Raw genomic sequence first — 20,356 nt, 5'->3', positions numbered from 1 at the left:
GCCCACCGTGCCCACGCCTTGTCTACCTCCACAATGCCAAGGTCCACGTCTGTCTTGGTCCGCCTGGGCACCGACTCCATGGCCGCGACACCGTCCGTTTCCCTGAGCACCGGCATCATGAAGACGGTGGTCGCCTCGGTGACCTCGTCGTACTAGAGCCGCACCACCATGACGCCGGGCCATGAGGCGGCAGGATCCTCCTCCTCCCCCTCCACCTCCCCGGCTGCCGAGGAGCAAGACGGTGAGAGGCGGCGGCGGCGCAATAGTGAGCCCGGTGAGGCCGTCGTCGCACCACCAGAGGTGGAACAGCCTCGGCGTGCTCATCGAGTTCGGTGAGTGCTGGAGTTGGCAGGCACGGGCTGGAGTTGCTCTCTCTCTCGTTCGCGCGGTGTGGTGATGATGGCGACCCACCACGACGCGCTGTGGGCGAAGCTGCACGAGCTGGAGCTACAGCTCACGGCGTACAAGCTCCTACGCGCCGCGCGCGGGGATGGGGACGACGCGGGTTTCGCTTTCGCGGACGGGGCCAAGACGCCGGGGGGCGGCAGCACCTGCCACGGCAGGCAGTACGATGCCTACATGCGCCAGCGCGACGCCAGGCGCGTGGCCGCGTCGGCCGAGCAGCAGCAACAACCGATGAATAATAAGGCTCAGCAACCTCGGGGCACGCGCGCCGCGGGGGCGGGACGCACCACGTCGATGAGCCCGCGTAGTGCACTCCGGTGCATGGCTCGCGACACGCAGGAGGCGGGATCCACGCCGCGGCTGGTCATCGCCCTAGCGAAGAGGACGTCGGCTGTGTCGTCCATCCCGAGCACCCCGAGAAAGGACGTCTGAAAGGTCCTACTGGCTAGAGGGGGGGTGAATAGCCTAATAAAAATTTCTACAACACCACTTAACCAAATGGTTAGACAATTATGAGGCGAAGCGAGTGTTGCGCTAGCCTACTCAAAATGCAAGCCACATACCACAATTCTAGTTTAGATAGTGTCAATTCACACAAGAGCAATGACACTATCCTATGTTAGTGTGCTCTCAAAGGCTAACTAAAGAGCCACACCAACCAAGCATGCAAGCTCTCACAACTAGCTACACTAAAGAGCTTATCAACTAGTTTGCGGTAAAGTAAAGAGAGTGATTAAGAGGGTTATACCGCCGTGTAGATGAATGAACCAATCAATCACGAAGATGAATAACAATGATGACCAATCACCTCGGAATCAATGATGAAGACAATGATTTTTTACCGAGGTTCACTTGCTTGCCGGCAAGCTAGTCCTCGTTGTGGCGATTCACTCACTTGGAGGTTCACGCGCTAATTGGCTTCACACGCCAAACCCTCAATAGGGTGCCGCACAACCAACACAAGATGAGGATCACACAAGCCACGAGCAATCCACTAGAGTACCTTTTGGCGCTCCGCCGGGGAAAGGTCAAGAACCCCTCACAATCACCACGATCGGAGCCGGAGACAATCACCACCTCCGCTCGACGATCCTCGCTGCTCCAAGCCGTCTAGTTGGCGGCAACCACCAAGAGTAACAAGAGAAATCCGCAGCAAAACACGAACACCAAGTGCCTCTAGATGCAATCACTCAAGCAATGCACTTGGATCACTCCCAATCTCACTATGATGATGAATCAATGATGTAGATGAGTGGGAGTCCTTTGGCTAGGCTCACAAGGTTGCTATGTCAATGAAAATGTGCAAGAGCTATCCCTTGAGCCGGCCATGGGGTTATAAATAGAGCCCCCATCAAATAGAGCCGTTATACCCCTTTACTGGGCAAAACGCGTTCTGACCGGACGCTCCAGTCGTGTTGACCGGACGCTGGACCCCAGCGTCCGGTCGCTCGCAGACGACCACGTGTCCTGATTCCAACGGTCACTTGACCTGACCGGACGCTCCGGTATAAACTGACCGGACGCTGAAGCCCCAGCGTCCGGTCGTTTCCAGTAAGCTCCCCGAGGCATGTTTTTCCGACCGGACGCGTCCGGTCCACCTTGACCGGACGCAGACCAGCGTCCGGTGCTCAACCCTATCCACTGTGCCGTCTGACAGCTCGACCGGACGCAGCCTTTCAGCGTCCGGTCGCTGAGTGACCCAGCGTCCGGTCAGTAGACCGACGCCAGCATCATTTCGACCAACTCCATTTCAACTCTAACTTCTTCACCCTTGCTCAAATGTGCCAACCACCAAGAATTTTGCATCCGGCGCACCGGCGGCGCGGCCACGACCGGCTGCGGACGACGCGGGTGCACGACCTGCCGACCCACGATGTGGCCATCACCCCGAGGCCGCTGCCCCAGCAGCAGCAGCAGGAGGAGCTCGGCCACGCCCACGCGCACACCCAGGCGCCGCGCCACGTCCGGTCCGTGTCGGAGCTGCCATTCGAGACGGCGGCGCTGGCCTCGCCGCAAGCGCGGGCGATGAAGCGGTGGGGCAGCCCGAAGAGGCCAACGGCGATGTTCTCCGACTCACACAGGGGCCTGTCCAAGGGGCTCAAGAAGCCGCTGAGCTTCGGGAGGAAAGGCGGCAGGAGCGGTGGCGACGGCGCGGGGCGTGCGCTGGTGGCGCGGCGCGGTGGTGGACGCGAGGGGGTGGGGGTGGGAGAGTGACAGCATTTCGGTACTTATCAACAAAAACTGACATGGTCGATGAAGTCAATAAACGGATGGATGGCTAAAATAGACGGAAGTGCCATATACGAAAGAAATTTTCAAGTTGATGCTAGATAAGAAAGTTCAAAATTTCTAGTGATAAATACGAAAGATGGATTTGTTTCGGTGCCAAATACAGAATTCTCACTATCTTTAGGGGGTGTTTGGTTCCAGGGACTATTTTTTAGTCCCTGTCACATCGGATGTTTGGACACTAATTTAGAGTACTAAATATATTCTAATTACAAAACTAATTACACAGATGGAGACTAATTTACGAGACGAATCTATTAAGCCTAATTAATCCATCATTAGAGTATATTTACTGTAGCACCACATTGTCAAATCATGCACTAATTAGGTTTAATAGATTCGTCTCGCAAATTAGTCTCCATCTATGTAATTAGTTTTATAATTAAAATATATTTAATACTCTAAATTAGTGTCAAACATCCGATGTGACAGGGACTTAAAAAAAAAATAGTCCCTGGAACCCCCTTAATGTCCCCACGACAGACCTCACCCAAACCCTGTCACCTCGCGTCCCTGCCGGCGACCGGCCCTCACCCTCCTCTTCCCTAGGCGGTCAGGCCACCGCGCACCGCCCTCTCTCACTCCGACACCTCGCGTCCACGCCGGCCCCGAGCGTCGCATCTCCGCCCTCACCAGCCGCTTGAACTTTGGAGCGGCAGAGCCCCTTAGACCCCTCTCGCTGCACACCGCCACGCCGCGCTCCGCTCTCGTCCCATCCCCTCTCTTCCCCGATGGACGCGCCGACGAAGCGGCGGAACCAGCCCGGCGGCGCGCACCCTACACGCCGTAAGGTCGTGGAGGAGCCCTTCCACCCCGCACCCCCTACACCTGCCGCGGCGGCGGCGGCGGCGGCGTCCCCGTCCCGCCTCGTCGGCGCCATCGTCGAGAAGGGCTTCGGTGCCGCCGCGCCCTCCTCCGCGCCCCGCCCCTCCGTCCTCCCCTTCCCCGTCGCCCGCCACCGCTCCCACGGCCCCGTAAGCCGCCGCCGCCCTCCCAAACCCTAGGCCCCTAACCCCCTAACCTCGATTTGCTTCGTTGCTTTTTGATTGTATACTCCCCGCTGACCAACTACTTCTTCCCGTTTCGCAGCACTGGGGTCCCGCGGCGAAGGACGCCTCCAAGAATGGGGCTGCGGACGACGACGACGAGATGGACATGGACGAGACAGACTACCATCCTGTGGCGGCTGATGCAGCTGGTCCTGTGCCAAGGAAGGAGAAGAAGGGCATGGATTTTAGCCGGTGGCGTGAGTTTGTTGGCGATGCTCCCCCCAAGCGGAGGCAGGGGAAGCCAGTGCAGGCCAAGAAACAGAGTGATCAGAGAATTGATGCTGGGGCTGTGGCTTCTAAGGTTGGTGGTGTGGCAGCTACGGGGAGAGCATTGGAGGGAGGTGCTATGCGGCTTGACAGTGGAGAATTGGAGGGAGGTGCTATGCGGCTTGACAGTGGGAATGCTAGGGAAGGACCAGGTGCTGTGCTTTCGGTTTCTGATGTGGTGTCCAAGAAGCCAATGAGTCAGGCTGAATCGAGAGATGAATTGGTGAAGGCAGGTGAGGTTAGGAATTCGACATCACAAGCAGAGAGTATGGACCTGGACGGCAGGGAGTCATCGATGGAAGCAGAGATCAGTGCAGAGAACATGGCTAGGTTGGCTGGGATGTCTGCAGGGGAGATTGCAGAGGCCCAAGCAGATATTGTAAATAAGCTGAACCCTGCATTGGTGGAGATGCTGAGGCGGCGGGGAAGGGAGAAATCTGGAGGCACGAAGGATGTGGGTAAGGACAAGGGTCTGGAAAACTCAGGACCGCAGAAGACCAAAAGGGCTACACCAGGGGATTGGTTGACTGCTGGTGAACATAGTGGGCACTCTTGGAAGGTGTGGAGTGAGAGAGTGGAGCGGATCAGGTCTTGTAGGTTCACATTAGATGGAGACATATTGGGGTTCCAATTTTCTCACGAGCAACAAGATGGTATATCACATGGTTTTGCTCATCTGAGCTACATTTGCTTCTGTTGATGACTTGATGTGGTATCCTTTAGATGACAACCTATATCTCCCATTTTCAGGCAAGAAGATGCATTCAGAAAGTGTTGCTGAGCGTGATTTCCTTAGAACTGAAGGAGATCCTGCAGCTGTTGGGTACACAATCAAGGAGGCAGTGGCACTTACCAGGAGCATGGTTTGCTTTTTATACACCCTCTGTTTCTAATATTATTTGTCCATTTACTTGGAGGGTTTTTTTCCTGTCGAATATGAAGGAGAGCTGCCTATCATTGCATTAAGAAGAAAACCCAGAATACAATGCGCACACAACACACGCCACACGCCCACACCCACACACCAGTCACTCTTAGTTAGAATCGCTTCAGTTACATCAAAAACATGAGCCGACCTGAACACTATCAAGCCAACTACTTGGCGACTACCTCCAGATGTGATAACCCCTTAGTGCCAGCAAGGCGCCAAAGATGGACCTCAAGTATATTTCTAATCACAAGCTAAATGCTGAGATTGGCTCCATTAAACACACAGACACAGTCATTATGATGTTTCCACAGCATCCAAGCACTTTGGACAATTAGCGAGTTCAAATCTTTCTTGACTTTCTCCACTGCATCCAACCATTTACTTGGGAAGGGTTATTCCAAAAATGTCTTCTCAATAAGAAAATTAAAAGTGTGATTGTTACGATAATTTCCACTCTCTATCCCTAGTGATGTGAAATAGGCTCAGGATTTCCAGCATGGAATAAAATATGTATTACTTCTTGAGTTCTTGTGGCCTTTGTATTATGCACTATTTTATGGGGTACATATTTTACTTATATTTTTTTCAAGGATTGGTTATTTTTTTCATTTCTCGATTTGTGGATCCCAAGGAATATACATTGTTAAGGTGAAAAAGGCCTTTAATTCTTAATTTGTATCATGTATATGCCATGCTTATGTTGCAGTATGACGTCTAAAGGTGTGTTAGCCTGTGTGTCCATGCATGTGTCCAGGTTCATTGTGTCTAGCAGATTTTCAGATAGTAGTCAAGGAGAATAATAGACAATCATAGGAGTTATGACTGCAGTAATTAGGAGGATATCATGGGCAGGTGTATGAGCTATATATATGAAAAAATGGTGAGAGAGAGAGGGAGGGAGGGAGGAGGGAGGAGGGAGGAGGGAGGGAGGGAGGGATGGATGGATTTGCTGTATATATGATAAAATGGTGAGAGAGAGGGAGTGATTTCCTAGTGTCTATGATAAACATTGAAGATAGAGGGAGTGACTTCCTAGTGTGTGTTTATAATGAACACTGAGAAAGGAGGGAGTGATTTCTGTCAAGTTGTTAGGTGAGGTAATGAGTTTTTTTTCACAAATTTGGTTTGTGTAGAGCATCAGCTATTGAGCTGGTTATCTGTCAAGTTCAATGTTCTAGTCTATTTTATACTTCTGTGTCAACATAGGAGCACCATGGCGAGCGTAGTAAATAGTAACCGTCATTGCTTCAGGTTTCAAAGAATGCATTTTTTACATCATTTGTTAAAATATAATTTTTAATTTTTAAAAGTTGCAACATCAAGACGTGTGATATAATTCAGCTTCCTCAAATTGTAGGTTCCGGGGCAGCGTGTGCTTGCACTGCAACTTCTTGCTTCTATTCTGAATAGGGCATTGCAGAACCTTCATAAGATTGATCTAATGGATAATGTTAAAGGAATGAATTCTAATGAAGAATTCGATGACTGGCAAGCAATTTGGTCCTATGCCCTTGGGCCTGAACCAGAGTTGGTACTCTCCCTAAGGTAAAGATACCTTTCTTAAATACCCCCTTTGTTATCAATGAAGACCCATTTTCTTGGGAGTTAGCTTCACAATTTTATCTTCTGAGGAAAAGAGTGGAGCTATTGCATGGCTTCTACTCTTTACCCCTATCTATTGCTGGCACTGGCATGCTATCTACTGAGTGTTTGTGCTATGTGACCTTGTGATCTAAACGCTATTCCTTATTTATTGGATTCAGTGCTTCCTTGTTACATGCACGGAGTAATATTATGCATTCAGATTTACGATGCGTATAAATGAAGAGAACCATAAATGGAATATTTGAATAGTTTGATCAGTAGTAAACATGTAAAAACAATCGTGGACCTCTCATATTTGTGTTGTCCCTTAGCTTTGTATTTTAAAGGTGGCATTTGTGTCGGTGTTTGCGTGTGCATCCACCTTGTTATCTGAAATACATGGTTGCATTCTTTTTGTTTGACCCAAAGCAAACTATTTGGATTTGGGACCTAGTGATGCCAGTTTCTTTTCTTTCCTATTTTCTACTTTGCACTTTCTGTTACTAACTGAAGCATTTGCAGGATGGCTTTGGATGATAACCATGATTCTGTAGTTCTGAGTTGTGCTAAAGTAGTTAATGTCATGCTGAGCTGTGAGTTCAATGAATCCTATTTTGAATTTTCAGAGGTAACTTTGTCTTTTTTGGGAGGTTCTACTCTATTTTTTGTTGCTAGTTTGAGCCTCATTTTGTCATTGTTGTACTTGCAGAAAGTAGGTAATGGAAAAGATATCTGCACAGCTCCTGTATTTCGTAGCAAACCTGACCTAGATGGAGGCTTTCTTGAAGGTGGGTTTTGGAAATACAACACAAAACCATCAAATATACTCCCACATTATGGTGACAATGATGAGGACGAAGCTGATGACAAGCATACAATTCAGGATGATGTTGTTGTGTCTGGCCAAGATGTTGCTGCTGGTTTTGTTAGGATGGGGATACTTACACGAATCTGTTTTCTGTTGGAGGTCAGTTTTTGTCCTTTAATTCTTATTTGATTTGTTGTCGTTTCTTTGAAAATACCACCCCACCAACGTGGCACTGACAAGTAAGGATCAATTCAGGTTTATTGAATGATATCAGAGGCTGTTTGAAAGTTCGATTGATTTATCATGTCCAATGCTGCTATTGGACCACCTGGTCCTCACCAGCAAATATCATTTGCTTTGGTCACACCATGTCAATATCTGTTGCTAGTGAAAGTGTAATAAGATAATTATGATCAGCTTCTGAATTTTTAGCACTAACCTTGGAAATTGGGATTCCTTGGAACATATTGTGGTGCTAGGTGTCCTATAATTAAGACTCACTATCAATTACTCACTCAAGTAGAGCTTTTGTGTTGTTGCTTGCCTCATCCTGTGGGGCTAGTATCTAGGACATTTCTATTCCTCTTAATTTATGCTTGGAGTTCCTGACATTTTTTCTTAATAATTGCCATAAGACGTGCCTATTAATTTGTCATATCTTTTATCCAACATCTGCCTATAATTTTGAATGTATCCCCTGGCTTCTGTGCTGTTCCTTTGAACTCGGTCATGATATTTGTTCCACCAGGTATAGTGCATGTGCATTGCACTTGTACATTTTTAGTGAGCCCTGTATCAGCTAATGCCTAGTTGACTCTTTTTTTTTGCTAATAATTTTGTTCTTTTATTTCAAAAAGTGATTGTAATCATTAAGGGTGTTAAACTGAACCTTTTCTTTTCCATTGATTCAGATGGACCCATCTCCTGCTTTAGAAGATTATCTTGTATCGGTTCTTGTAGCACTAGCCAGGCACTCTCCACATTCTGCTGATGCAATCTTGAATTACCCAAGACTTATTCAAAGTGTTACTAAGCTGTTGATAAATCAAGGATCAATGGAAATTCGCTCCTCACAAATCAAAGGGGTTACTCTCTTGAAGGTAATTTTTTGGTTCTTTTGACACCCCTGTGTTATAGAGTTATCGCGATAGATAGTTGGCATCATCGATTGACATATTGCACGCATGTTGATGGCTTGATGCTGAATAATTCCTGTAGGTGCAGATTATTATTAGACAGGTGCTTCTCTTGGTCATCCTTGCATACTTTACTGACCGGGAGTGGAGATGTGTTATAATATTCCCAGTAATGTGTGGCACTCGTCTAAATTATTAGTTGAGCTCAAATGATTTTCTTTGTATGCAAGTGCATTAATAGTTCACATCGATTGCCATATGGTATAGATGTTTCATGAATTGGTTCCTTTCTAGTTCATGATGCTCGTTCCTTGTCTCCCTCAATCACACTTCCCTCCACATTTTATGTACCCACACATACTAATTTATGTGTTTTGATATTTTATAGCGTACATATTCACTTCTATGTTCCAGTAATATTATACTTTGAAAATACAGCATCTTGAAAGCTACTGCAATCGGCTCATATTCTAGAAAACGTGCGTGGCTTCCCTTGTTTTTCTGCCAAACAGGACCTCTTTTCAGCATCTAAACAAACAAACAACAAAGCCTTTAAGTCCCAAACAAGTTGGGGTAGGCTAGAGTTGAAACCCAACAGAAACAATCAAGGTTCAGGCACGTGAATAGCTGTCTTCCAAGCACTCCTATCTAAGGCTAAGTCTTTAGGTATATTCCATCCTTTCAAGTCTCCTTTTATTGCCTCTACCCAAGTCAACTTCGGTCTTCCTCTACCTCTCTTCACGTTACTATCCTGACTTAGGATTCCACTACGCACCGGTGCATCTGGAGGTCTCCGTTGCACATGTCCAAACCATCTCAACTGGTGTTGGACAAGCTTTTCTTCAATTGGCGCTACCCCTAATCTCTCACATATATCATCGTTCCGAACTCGATCCCTTCTTGTATGACCGCAAATCCAACGCAACATACGCATTTCCGCGACACTTAACTGTTGAATATGTCGTCTTTTCGTAGGCCAACATTCTGCACCATACAACATAGCAGGTCTAATCGCCGTCCTATAAAACTTGCCTTTTAGCTTCTGTGGTACCCTTTTGTCACATAGGACACCAGACGCTTGCCGCCACTTCATCCACCCTGCTTTGATTCTATGGCTAACATCTTCATCAATATCCCCGTCCCTCTGTAGCATTGATCCTAAATATCGAAAAGTATCCTTCATAGGCACTACTTGACCTTCCAAACTAACATCTTCCTCCTCCCGAGTAGTAGTGCCGAAGTCACATCTCATATACTCAGTTTTAGTTCTACTAAGTCTAAAACCTTTGGACTCCAAAGTCTCCCGCCATAACTCCAGTTTCTGATTCACTCCTGTCCGGCTTTCATCAACTAGCACTACATCGTCCGCGAAAAGCATACACCAAGGGATGTCCCCTTGTATGTCCCTTGTGACCTCATCCATCACTAAAGCAAACAAATAAGGGCTCAAAGCTGACCCTTGATGTAGTCCTATCCTAATCGGGAAGTCATCCGTGTCTCCATCACTTGTTCGAACTCTAGTCACAACATTGTTGTACATGTCCTTAATGAGCCCGACATACTTCGTTGGGACTTTATGTTTGTCCAAAGCCCACCACATAACATTCCTTGGTATTTTATCATAAGCCTTCTCCAAGTCAATAAAAACCATGTGTAGTTCCTTCTTCTTCTCCCTATACCGCTCCATAACTTGTCTTATTAAGAAAATGGCTTCCATGGTTGACCTTCCGGGCATGAAACCAAATTGGTTCATAGAGACCCGCGTTATTGCTCTCAAGCGATGCTCGATAACTCTCTCCCATAGCTTCATAGTATGGCTCATCAACTTAATTCCCCGGTAATTTGTACAACTTTGAATATCCCCTTTATTCTTGTAGATCGGTACCAATATATTTCTCCTCCACTCATCAGGCATCTTGTTCGATCGAAAAATATGGTTGAACAGCTTGGTTAACCATATTACAGCTATGTCCCCGAGGCATCTCCACACCTCGATTGGGATACCATCCGGTCCCATCGCCTTACCTCCTTTCATCCTTTTCAACGCCTCTCTGACCTCAGATTCTTGGATTCTCCGCACAAAGCGCCTATTGGTGTCATCAAAAGAGTCATCCAACTGAAAGGTTGTGTCCATATTCTCACCATTGAACAATTTGTCAAAATACTCTTGCCATCGATGTCGGATCTCATCCTCATTTACCAAGAGATGCTCCCTTTCATCCTTAATGCACTTAACTTGGTTGAAGTCCCGTGTCTTTCTCTCACGAACCCTAGCCATCCTATAAATGTCCTTCTCTCCTTCCTTCGTACTCAAATGTTGGTAAAGATCCTCGTACGCTCTACCCTTTGCCACACTTACAGCTCGCTTTGCGGTCTTCTTTGCCACCTTGTACTTCTCTATGTTGTCCGCACTCCTGTCATGGTACAAGAGTCTATAGCATTCTTTCTTCTCCTTAATAGCCCTTTGGACTTCCTTGTTGCACCACCAAGTATCTTTAGCCTCGCGTCCCCTTCCTTTGGTTACTCCACACACCTCTGAGGCTACCTTCCGAATGTTGGTTGCCATCTTGTCCCACATATTGTTTATGTCGTCTTCTTCCTTCCAAGAGCCCTCTTTGATAACCCTTTCCCTAAATACCTCTGACGTCTCCCCTTTTAGCTTCCACCACTTTATTCTTTCAATCTTAGCTTGTTTATCCCTACGGGCACGCACTTGAAAACGAAAATCTGCCACCAAAAGCTTATGTTGAGAAACAACACACTCCCCTGGTATCACCTTGCAATCCAAGCATGCTCGTTTGTCCTTTCTTCTTGTGAGGACAAAGTCAATCTGGCTACAGTGTTGTCCGCTACTGAAGGTCACTAGATGAGATTCTCTCTTTCTAAAGAAAGTGTTGGCTATCATCAGGTCAAAAGCTACCGCGAAGTCCAGAACTTCCTCCCCCTCCTGATTCCTACTACCATACCTAAAACCTCCATGAACTGCCTCGAAACCTGCGCTTGTAGTACCTACATGTCCATTAAGATCTCCTCCTATAAAAAGCTTCTCACTACTAGGTATAGCTCTAACCAGGCCATCTAAGTCTTCCCAGAACTGTCTCTTAACACTCTCGTCGAGGCCTACTTGGGGGGCATACGCACTAATTACATTCAATACCATATCACCAACGACAAGCTTGACTAAGATAATCCTATCTCCTTGCCTTCTCACTCCCACCACACCATTCTTGAGGCTCTTATCAATCAAAACTCCTACTCCATTTCTATTCGCGACTGTCCCTGTGTACCAAAGCTTGAAACCTGTATTGTCCACTTCCTTCGCCTTCTGACCCTTCCATTTAGTCTCTTGAACGCATAATATATTTACACGCCTCCTAGTCGCGGTATCAACTAATTCTCTTAACTTATCTGTAAGTGACCCTACATTCCAACTACCTAAACGGATCCTAGTTGGTTCGACTAGCTTCCTTACCCTTCGCACCTCTTTTCAGCATCTAAAGCCACATATTCTGTTTTGATCAGGTTTTGTCCAAATACAACAGGCAAACTTGCTTGAATTTTGTGGACCATGGAGTTTTTCAGCAGGCATTGTGGCACTGGTACAGAAAAGCTGGTACTATTGAGGACTGGGTAAGATCTGGAAAGGAAAAATGCAAGCTTAGTTCAGCAATGATGGTTGAGCAGCTGCGGTTTTGGAGAACCTGCATCTCTTATGGGTTTTGTATAGCTCATTTTGCTGATTTCTTTCCTGTTTTGTGTCTGTGGCTCAGTCCTCCTGAGTTTGAGAAACTAAGTGAACACAATGTTCTTGTTGAGTTTAGTTCTGTTTCTAGAGAGTCATATCTTGTCTTAGCAGCTCTGGCACAAAGGTTACCGCTCCTTCATTCAGTGGAGCAGCTTGCCAATCAAGATCTGGGAGTTTCTGCCAGTTATATTGAGACATGTTCTTGGAGCCATGTTGTCCCGATGGTAGACTTAGCGTTATCTTGGTTACATCTTAATGATATTCCCTATGTAAGTTCACTAATCAGCGGGCAGAATAGGAATACAGAGCACATGGTAGAGGCAAGCTATTTGATTTTGGTGATTGCTTCTGTGCTAGGCATGCTTAATTCAATTTTGGAAAGAATATCACCAGATGTCACTCCTGAGGATAAAAGTTACAGCTTGCCCTGGATACCTGATTTTGTCCCCAAAATTGGCCTGGGCATAATTAGTAATGGATTTTTCAGCTGCTCGGGCACTGTTGCTGTTAGAAATGCAGAGCATCAGTCTTTTTGTTGCGCGTCTTTGGTGCAGGGACTATGTTATATGAGATGCCATGGTAATGTTGATGTATCATTGTCTTCCATAAGCTGCCTTCAAAGATTAGTGCAGCTATCTTGGTCTGTTGACAGAGTGATCCAGGGAGCCAAAAAAAGTTGTTCTGAGTGTTTCAATGAGTCTGGAACAGGTGTAGCTGGCAAGCTACTAGGAGAAGGTATCTCCAGTTTATGGCATAATGATTTGCTACACTTGCTGACTTCGCTATTGCCAATGATTTCATCACAATGGTCCATATCACAGAACATAGAGATGTTTGGTAGAGGAGGGCCAGCTCCTGGTGTTGGGTTTGGCTGGGGGGCATGTGGTGGAGGGTTTTGGTCTCTTAAATGCCTACTTGCACAATTGGATTCGCTATTGGTTGTAGAATTGATCAAATGTTTCTCTTCAGTTCAAGGAAGTCCTGTCATCCTCGATGAAGGTGTGAAGTCAGATAATGTGACTAACACAGTTGTGACAGCTTCAAATTGGATCAGTTCTTCCCTAGGGTTGTCTTTGATTGCCAGACCTGGACAAATCTATATGTTGGAGAAAGCTTTTGATATGATTTTTGAACCTTCCATTCTGAAGTATCTCAAATCATCTATACACAAATTTGCCTCTGACATGGAATTACTGAAACCTTTTGAATGGGACATAAATGAAGATGAATATCTGCTCTTCAGCAGTGTTCTCAATTCACATTTCAGATCCAGATGGTTAGCCGTCAAGAAGAAGCATTCAGATAAATACACAGGAAATAATAGCAGCACTAAGATTTCAAAAACACCAGAGACATTGGAGACAATTCAGGAAGAAACAGAATTGACAGAAGCTGTAAATCAACCTTGCAACACATTAGTGGTAGAGTGGGCGCATCAGAGACTGCCTCTTTCTATCCAATGGATTCTAAGCGCAGTTTGCTGCATTGATGATCCAAAAGGCACGCTCTCAACATCAGCCAACTATATTCTTGATGTCTCAAGGGCTGGTCTTATCTTCCTTTTAGGTCTGGAGGCCATTTCAGCTACCCTGTGCCTCCACACTCCTTTGATCTGGAAAATTCATGCACTTTCGGTCTCTATCCGCTCTAGCATGCATTTGCTACAAGAAGACAGAAGTAGGGATATTTTCTGTGCTTTACAGGAATTGTATGGCCAGCATCTGAACAGGTTATGCCAGAAATTCTGTAAATCTAACTCTGTTGAGGAAGTTAAGGGTGTTGCAGTGGCCACTTCAGAGGAAGCAATGGAGATCAGTAGCCTCGAAGTTCTCAGGTTCCAGGAGAAAATTCATGGAAGCTACACTACTTTTGTTGAGAGCCTAGTTGATCAATTTGCAGCTGTCTCATATGGAGATTTTGTTTTTGGTCGGCAAGTGGCCATTTATCTGCATAGAAAGGTTGAGCCAGCAGTACGGCTTGCAGCATGGAATGCACTGTCTAATGCGTATGTACTTGACCTGTTACCCCCGCTAGACAAATGCATTGGCAATGCCCAAGGATACTTGGAGCCTCTTGAGGTACATTTTCTTTAATTTATTTTGCATTTCTGTTCCAGAGAACCTTTTTCATGGAGTAAGTGAGTAACTACGTGAATGATTTATTTTGGAACTTGACCTTTGTACTCTGTTTGTCTTTGTCTATTGCACAGCCTACAATATGCAGTAGACAGTGCAAGATTTATACTATTTTGCTGACATTTATTTTGTTTTTTATATGTATGATTTCCATACCATCACTTAGTATGATTAACTTCTGTAGTTGGCTGCCTCTCCATGTTCAAAGAACATAGTCTCACTGTTTCAGTTTTTTACAATACTTCTGCAGGATGATGAAAAATTTTTGGAATCTTATGCTAAATCATGGACGTCTGGTGTCCTTGACAAAGCTTTACAGCGTGATTCCATGGCCTTCGCATTGGCAAAGCATCACCTTTCAGGCTTTGTCTTCCAGTCCAGCGATTCTGGCAAAACGCTGCGAAACAAGCTGGTGAAATCGCTTATCCGGTGCTATGCACAGAAGCGGCATCATGAGGTAATTGCTCGCTCATGTTTCTTTGAGTGCTTGGGACTCTGCAATTCCTTCCACGTATAAGCTTGACCTGTCCTGAGTATCTGTTGAATTCTGTACCACAGGCTATGCTGAAGAGCTTCGTTCTGCAAGGCATCACACAGGATTCCAATAGCAGTGGCAATGAGCTTGAATGGCGATTCGAAATCTTGAAGGATGCCTGTGAGATGAACTCCTCCCTCTTAGGTGAAGTCCAGAGACTGAAGGCATGTCTTGGCCAATGAAGGCCAGAAAGTTAAGTGTGTCATTAACTAGGCAGCGTTGGTTAGGAAAACTATATGGCAAAGCGACCCAAAATATGCAACTATGAGCAAGCTCTCACGATTGGCTAGTGATTACTTTCGATTTTGATGAGGGGGACGCCGAGCAGGCAGCAACCCTGAGTCTAACCCGCTATGTTAGGCTTCCTTGACTTCCCTACCCCCTCTCATACAGTATCGTGGTTTGACATCTTGAAAGATGCTCGTTAGTCGTGAGATGGCACTATTCCCTCAGGTCAAGTCAGAACGAAGGCATCGCGTATTCACGCTTAGTCAATAGAAGCCAGAAGATGGGGACGTCATGAACTTGATAGTTGATCAGTAGTTCTACTTGCTGCTTTGGAGATAGGTTTCAGTTCCAAGACGTCAAACGGACACGGAGAGCACAATTGGCAGCAGTGCACAAACTGCAATTGTGGCTGATCCACTAGCCATGCCATCGATCGACGACCGATGGCTTTGACGCTTGTATACTGTTATTATTAGTGGAGGACTCCCACTTTCCAAGCAGAAAAGAAAAGGCCATGGCATGCTCATATACTACGGGCTGGCTCGTTGCTGAAATAGCCAAATAGGGAGTTGATGCTGCTGCTGCTTATCGCCTCCGCCGCCGGCTGCAGCTTCTTCCTCGTCGCCCGTGCCGAATTTTTTACTTTTTGGCCCTTTTTCCGAAAGTTTCTCTCAAATAGACCCCTGGCGGAAAGAATTCCAGAAATGGACCCTTGGCTCGGCGCCAGAGTGAGTGGCGCCGAGCTCGGCGCCACTGGCGCCGAGCTCCTGGCCACGGGCAAACGGCCTGCAAGGGGCTCGGCGCCAGAGCGGATGGCGCCGAGCTCGGCGCCGTAGATCTTGGCGCCGAGCTCGGCGCCACTCACTCTGACGCCGAGCTACCTGCATTTAACCCCCGCCCAGCCTTCTTCCCTGAGCGTTCTTGCTCTTCTTTCTCCTCGGGTTTTTTTCTCGCCACTTCATCCTACCTCACGAATCGACATATTGGACCTTGAAAACCTTGATTTGATCCGTAGATCTTCGAGAGCAAGGTATCCTCGCTCCCCTCCTTGTTTTTTTCGCATCGATTCGGTATATATTAGTCGGATTTTTGAACCTAAGAATCGTCATCACTTAGGGTTTCATTGTATCGTCGATTCGGTATTATACAACTGTAGGTTCATTTCAAGGCGTGAAAAATGCTAGCAAACCAAGCCGAATGTAGTTATGTTATGGGTTTTATTGTTGTGGATGAAATGAGAAACCCTAGGTTTAGGGTATAATGTTAACTGCTTTTGGTTCTTATAACGAAATTGATTGTATTGTAGTTATGGTTCTCATTGATATTTTGTTGTGATGTTTTTATTTATGTTTGCTAAATTACATCCTATTTGTTAGATGCAAGAAATGTTTCGGGAGGAGTTTTGGCGAAAACGGGGTCGTCCTCGCGAATTATACCCCGACGCGTCTAGCAAAGATGCCCCTGTTCCCCCTGATCTTCTTGTCCCTAACTGTGATTGTGGTTTCCCGGCCCATGTTTTTCAATCGAAACATCCGGACACAGCCGCGCGTTGCTTCTACACATGTAGTCGGTTTAATGTAAGAAATTATTTGTACTATCCTTTTTCTTTATTTGTTTAAGTATGGTACTAATATATTATTGGAATCTCGTTGTGTAGGACCATGAGAGGTGCTTTTTCTTTCAGTGGATCGATGGTGCAGAAAAGTTTGATCCTAGGTACCTGTTTTTCGACGATTGATTTAGAGGGAGACATCCACGTGAGCACTTCAAGCGGTGGGTCTCACCCCCCTAACCCTCCGGCAATGACGGCTAAGGAGAAGCACCTAGCCACCGTTAGACGACTCGAGGAACCTCCTCTGTGCGATTGCGGAGATCGAGCTGTGATAAACCCTGAGAATACGTTGGAGTTTGTGTGTCCAAACAAGCATGAAGTAAGTGCAAAGTGTATGTGTTAAAATCTTGAGCTATATGTGTTTATGTACTAATGTCTCATTATTTAGGTGTATTCAATGGCGAAGTGTCGTTTCAAGGAGTGGTTGTATGGTCCTAAGAACCAATGGCCGGAAGAACCGCGGAGGGTTAAGCAAAAGAAGAAAGAACGTGTAATCTACAAAGCACCTCCTGTCATGTGCGAATGTGGTGTAAAATCCAACTATGGCCTAGTCCCTTCGGAGCTTGGAATAGGTCATTATTGCGGCCATATGATTGAGTATGATGAGGTTTGTTATAATTCTAGTAAACATGAAATCGTATTTTGTTTGTTTTCCTAATACATATATGATATAATATTTGTTTTGGGAATGTTATGATGGTCAAGCTAAGTTCTTGGATGAACTGAAGAAGAGGCAACTAATTGCACGGAAGAGGGGATATGGACCTGACTACGTCAACCTATTCATTAAACATCACAAAGAAAAGATGTGTCAGTTTGCTAGACAGCGCGGTATTTGTAACACGATCGATGTTGGGCTTAACAAATGGGGATTGGAGAGGCGAACGACGTTAGAGGAGGAGAGGGCAAGGAATGAGGCAAGGGAGGAGACAAGAGTACAGATGCAGGTCTTGGACGAGCATGTTGCTACATTATGTGCCAGTGAGTGCTTGAAAACCTTTTTTCGTTGCCTGATTTTAAATGTAATATTATCGAGTTGCTAACTGATTGCATTTTATACATCAAGGGATTGGTTGCAGCGGGGAACATGCTGCAGAGGTGGCTCGTGCAAGATATGAGGAGAAGAAGTTAGATGCCCATAGATCACGAGCTGGTCGCACCGTTCAATCATCGATTGTGCTGTGTGATGATGGAGACGAGGATGAGGACGACACTGGCAGACTGAGTGAGCTCATTGCTTTAGCAGAGACGAGCATACAGGCGCAGGAGGCTGACGACGACACAGGCAGACTGAGCGAGCTCATCTCTCTAGCAGAGGCGGGCATTCAGGCGCAGGAGGCTGACGACGATGATGGGCGTAGGTCTAGGCGAATATCCGGGACTGCGGTGGCGCGGCCAACGACAGAGGTGGCGCGCGGCGGTAGCGGGGTGGCCGGCGCTCCGCGCTGCGAGACCGGCTCGACGGCCGCGGGAGGCGGGGCGATGCGAGGACAGCGGTGGACGTCGGCAAGCCGGGGCGAGGCCGGGGCCGACGGTGGAGACAAAGGCTACGACGACGGTGGAGGGCGTGGCGGCTCGGCGCTGCAGCCAACCAACGGCCAACAGCGCGAGGGCACGGCGGCGCGGTGCGGGCTCGGGCGAGGGAGCGGAGGCAGCGGCGCGGGCTCGGCCGCCGGAGCAGCAGCGGCTCGGACGGCCCGGCGCGGCGCTGCTCGTGGGCACGGTGGCGAGCGTCGGGCGAGGGAGCGAAGCAGCGGCGCTGGCTCGCCGAAGCACACGCTCGGACGGGCACTGGCGGAGCGGCTCGGCGCAGGCGAGAGGCAGCACGCGGGCCGGGCAGGGCGCGGCGGAGGGGCGCGACGGAGAGGGCCTGCAGGAGGGGAGCGGCGAGGGGCCGGCAGGCGCGGCTGGGGCGCCGGGCGCGGCGGCGCGGGCGGGCGGGTGCCGCGGCGTGGCGCGCGCAGGCGGGCGCGGGCGACGTCGGGCGCGGGCGGGCGTGGGCGCGGAGGCGGCGGCGGGGGCTGGCTAGGGCAGGTAGAGGAAGAAGAAGGCCGGCCGGCCTGGTAGATATTTAGGCCGAGCTCGGCGCCGACGCCATCCGCTCTGGCGCCGAGCCCCTTGCAGGCCGTTTGCCCGTGGCCAGGAGCTCGGCGCCAGTCACTGTGGCGCCGAGCTCGGCGCCACTCACTCTGGCGCCGAGCCAAGGGTCCATTTCTGGAATTCTTTCCGCCAGGGGTCTATTTGAGAGAAACTTTCGAAAAAAGGGCCAAAAAGTAAAAAAATTCGGTCGCCCGTGCAAGTGCACCGTACCACCGACCCAACCAGACAAACAACAGCCTCGCTGCATACCGAGCTAGAGGGACGCGCTGCTGGCGTTCAAGCGATCCATCACAGGCGATCCCGCAGGCCGGCTGGCGTCGTGGCGGGAACAAGACCATGACTGCTGCCGCTGGGGAGGGGTCCGGTGCAGCAACGTCACCGGCCATGTGGTCGGACTCTATCTCGGAGCCCCGACTGCCCCCTGCGATTTGGGCGATTCTGATGATGATGGCATCCTTGGTACTGGCTCGGCCTCCTACGATGACCCAATATTCCAGTGCTCGGGTGGAGCATTTCTTGAAGGCCAGGTACCAGCTCCTCTGTTCTCTCTGCGACACCTGGAGCATCTCGATCTCAGCTCTCAGCTCGGTAATCTTTCCAACCTTCAGTATCTCAACCTCTCCAACACTGGCATGCACTCCTCGGATGTATCATGGATAGCACATCTGCCGCGGTTACGGTACCTTGACTTGGGGTCCGTAAACCTCAGCACAGCATATCACTGGGCTCATGCCGTGAACATGCTCCCTTCACTCAGGGTCCTTGGCTTTTCTCGGAGCCAGCTTTGCAAGTGCAAACCAGTCGCTCCCGCACCTTAACCTCACCAAACTTGAGAGGCTCCATCTCTCTCTCAACTTGTTTAATCATACGGTGGCATCTTGTTGGTTTTGGGGTTTGACGACAAGCCTCAAGTACCTGAGCGTTAGTGCTATTTTATCCGGTCGAATCCCTGATGCTCTAGCAGCCATGACATCCCTCCAAGTCCTAGATTTTTCAGGGTTCAGAAATTCCGTCACGGTGCTGCCGTACTTGATGAGAAACCATAGAGCTATCCCTGATGTGCAGTTTAGAAATCCTGAACCTAGAGCTATCCCTTGCGTCTGGGAACATGACAGAGTTCCTTGAGAGCTTGCAGTAGAATTGTTCATCACACAAGAAAATACAGCAACTCAACCTGGCAGGTAACTTTATCAACGGAACCCTACCAACTGGGATGAGCCGATTTATCAACTTAGTCACCCACTCACCCTCCAACAGTCTCTCTGGCACGTTCCCATCTTTTCTGCAAGGCTGCACACAGCTGGGGCTCCTAGATCTATCAGGGAATAACTTCACTGGGAGATTGCCTATCTGGATTGGGGACTTGATGGAATTGCGATATCTAAGGCTAAGCAATAATCTATTCTATGGGAACATTCCATTCAGCATTACCAACCTTGGAAAACTTTACAATTTGAATCTCGCAGGCAATGGTTTATCAGGAGCTATCCCTTGTCATTTGTCAAATTTGACTGCGATGGCAGGAAATGGTG

At 48.0% G+C, this 20,356-nt stretch overlaps 2 protein-coding genes, 1 long non-coding RNA gene and 1 pseudogene across 3 annotated transcripts; all 4 read left to right on the top strand.

Moving 5' to 3' along the window:
* The first annotated feature begins 396 nt into the window (after positions 1-396).
* On the top strand, positions 397-2,619 carry LOC136524131 (uncharacterized; annotated as a pseudogene).
* A 560-nt stretch (positions 2,620-3,179) lies between these two features.
* Positions 3,180-15,692, top strand: LOC136520160 (transcriptional elongation regulator MINIYO-like). The gene is made up of 10 exons (XM_066513589.1): positions 3,180-3,668; positions 3,784-4,663; positions 4,761-4,873; positions 6,299-6,486; positions 7,048-7,153; positions 7,235-7,492; positions 8,245-8,433; positions 11,992-14,292; positions 14,600-14,806; positions 14,908-15,692. Exons 1-10 carry the CDS (start codon positions 3,426-3,428, stop codon positions 15,064-15,066), a joined length of 4,644 nt encoding a protein of 1,547 aa, XP_066369686.1. The 5' UTR covers positions 3,180-3,425; the 3' UTR covers positions 15,067-15,692.
* Positions 15,693-16,009: 317 nt separating this feature from the next.
* Positions 16,010-17,342, top strand: LOC136519531 (uncharacterized). The gene is made up of 3 exons (XR_010774946.1): positions 16,010-16,689; positions 16,770-17,043; positions 17,113-17,342. It is a non-coding gene; the product is annotated as an uncharacterized lncRNA (long non-coding RNA).
* Positions 17,343-18,072: 730 nt separating this feature from the next.
* LOC136524129 (uncharacterized) lies at positions 18,073-18,753 on the top strand. The gene has a single exon (XM_066517596.1). It carries the CDS (start codon positions 18,073-18,075, stop codon positions 18,751-18,753), a length of 681 nt encoding a protein of 226 aa, XP_066373693.1.
* Positions 18,754-20,356: the final 1,603 nt, after the last annotated feature.

This window comes from Miscanthus floridulus, chromosome 18 (assembly GCF_019320115.1).
Source record: "Miscanthus floridulus cultivar M001 chromosome 18, ASM1932011v1, whole genome shotgun sequence".
Lineage (NCBI taxonomy): Eukaryota > Viridiplantae > Streptophyta > Magnoliopsida > Poales > Poaceae > Miscanthus > Miscanthus floridulus.
This window is presented reverse-complemented; position numbering and strand designations above follow the sequence as displayed.

Excerpts from the sequence above, each read along its gene's own strand:
- LOC136524129 (XM_066517596.1), top strand. The coding sequence starts at position 18,073 with ATGATGGGCGTAGGTCTAGGCGAATATCCGGGACTGCGGTGGCGCGGC.
- LOC136520160 (XM_066513589.1), top strand. The coding sequence starts at position 3,426 with ATGGACGCGCCGACGAAGCGGCGGAACCAGCCCGGCGGCGCGCACCCT. Across the intron at positions 4,664-4,760 it reads TTCTCACGAGCAACAAGATG|GCAAGAAGATGCATTCAGAA; the intron begins GTATATCACATG and ends TCCCATTTTCAG. Across the intron at positions 6,487-7,047 it reads GAGTTGGTACTCTCCCTAAG|GATGGCTTTGGATGATAACC; the intron begins GTAAAGATACCT and ends AAGCATTTGCAG.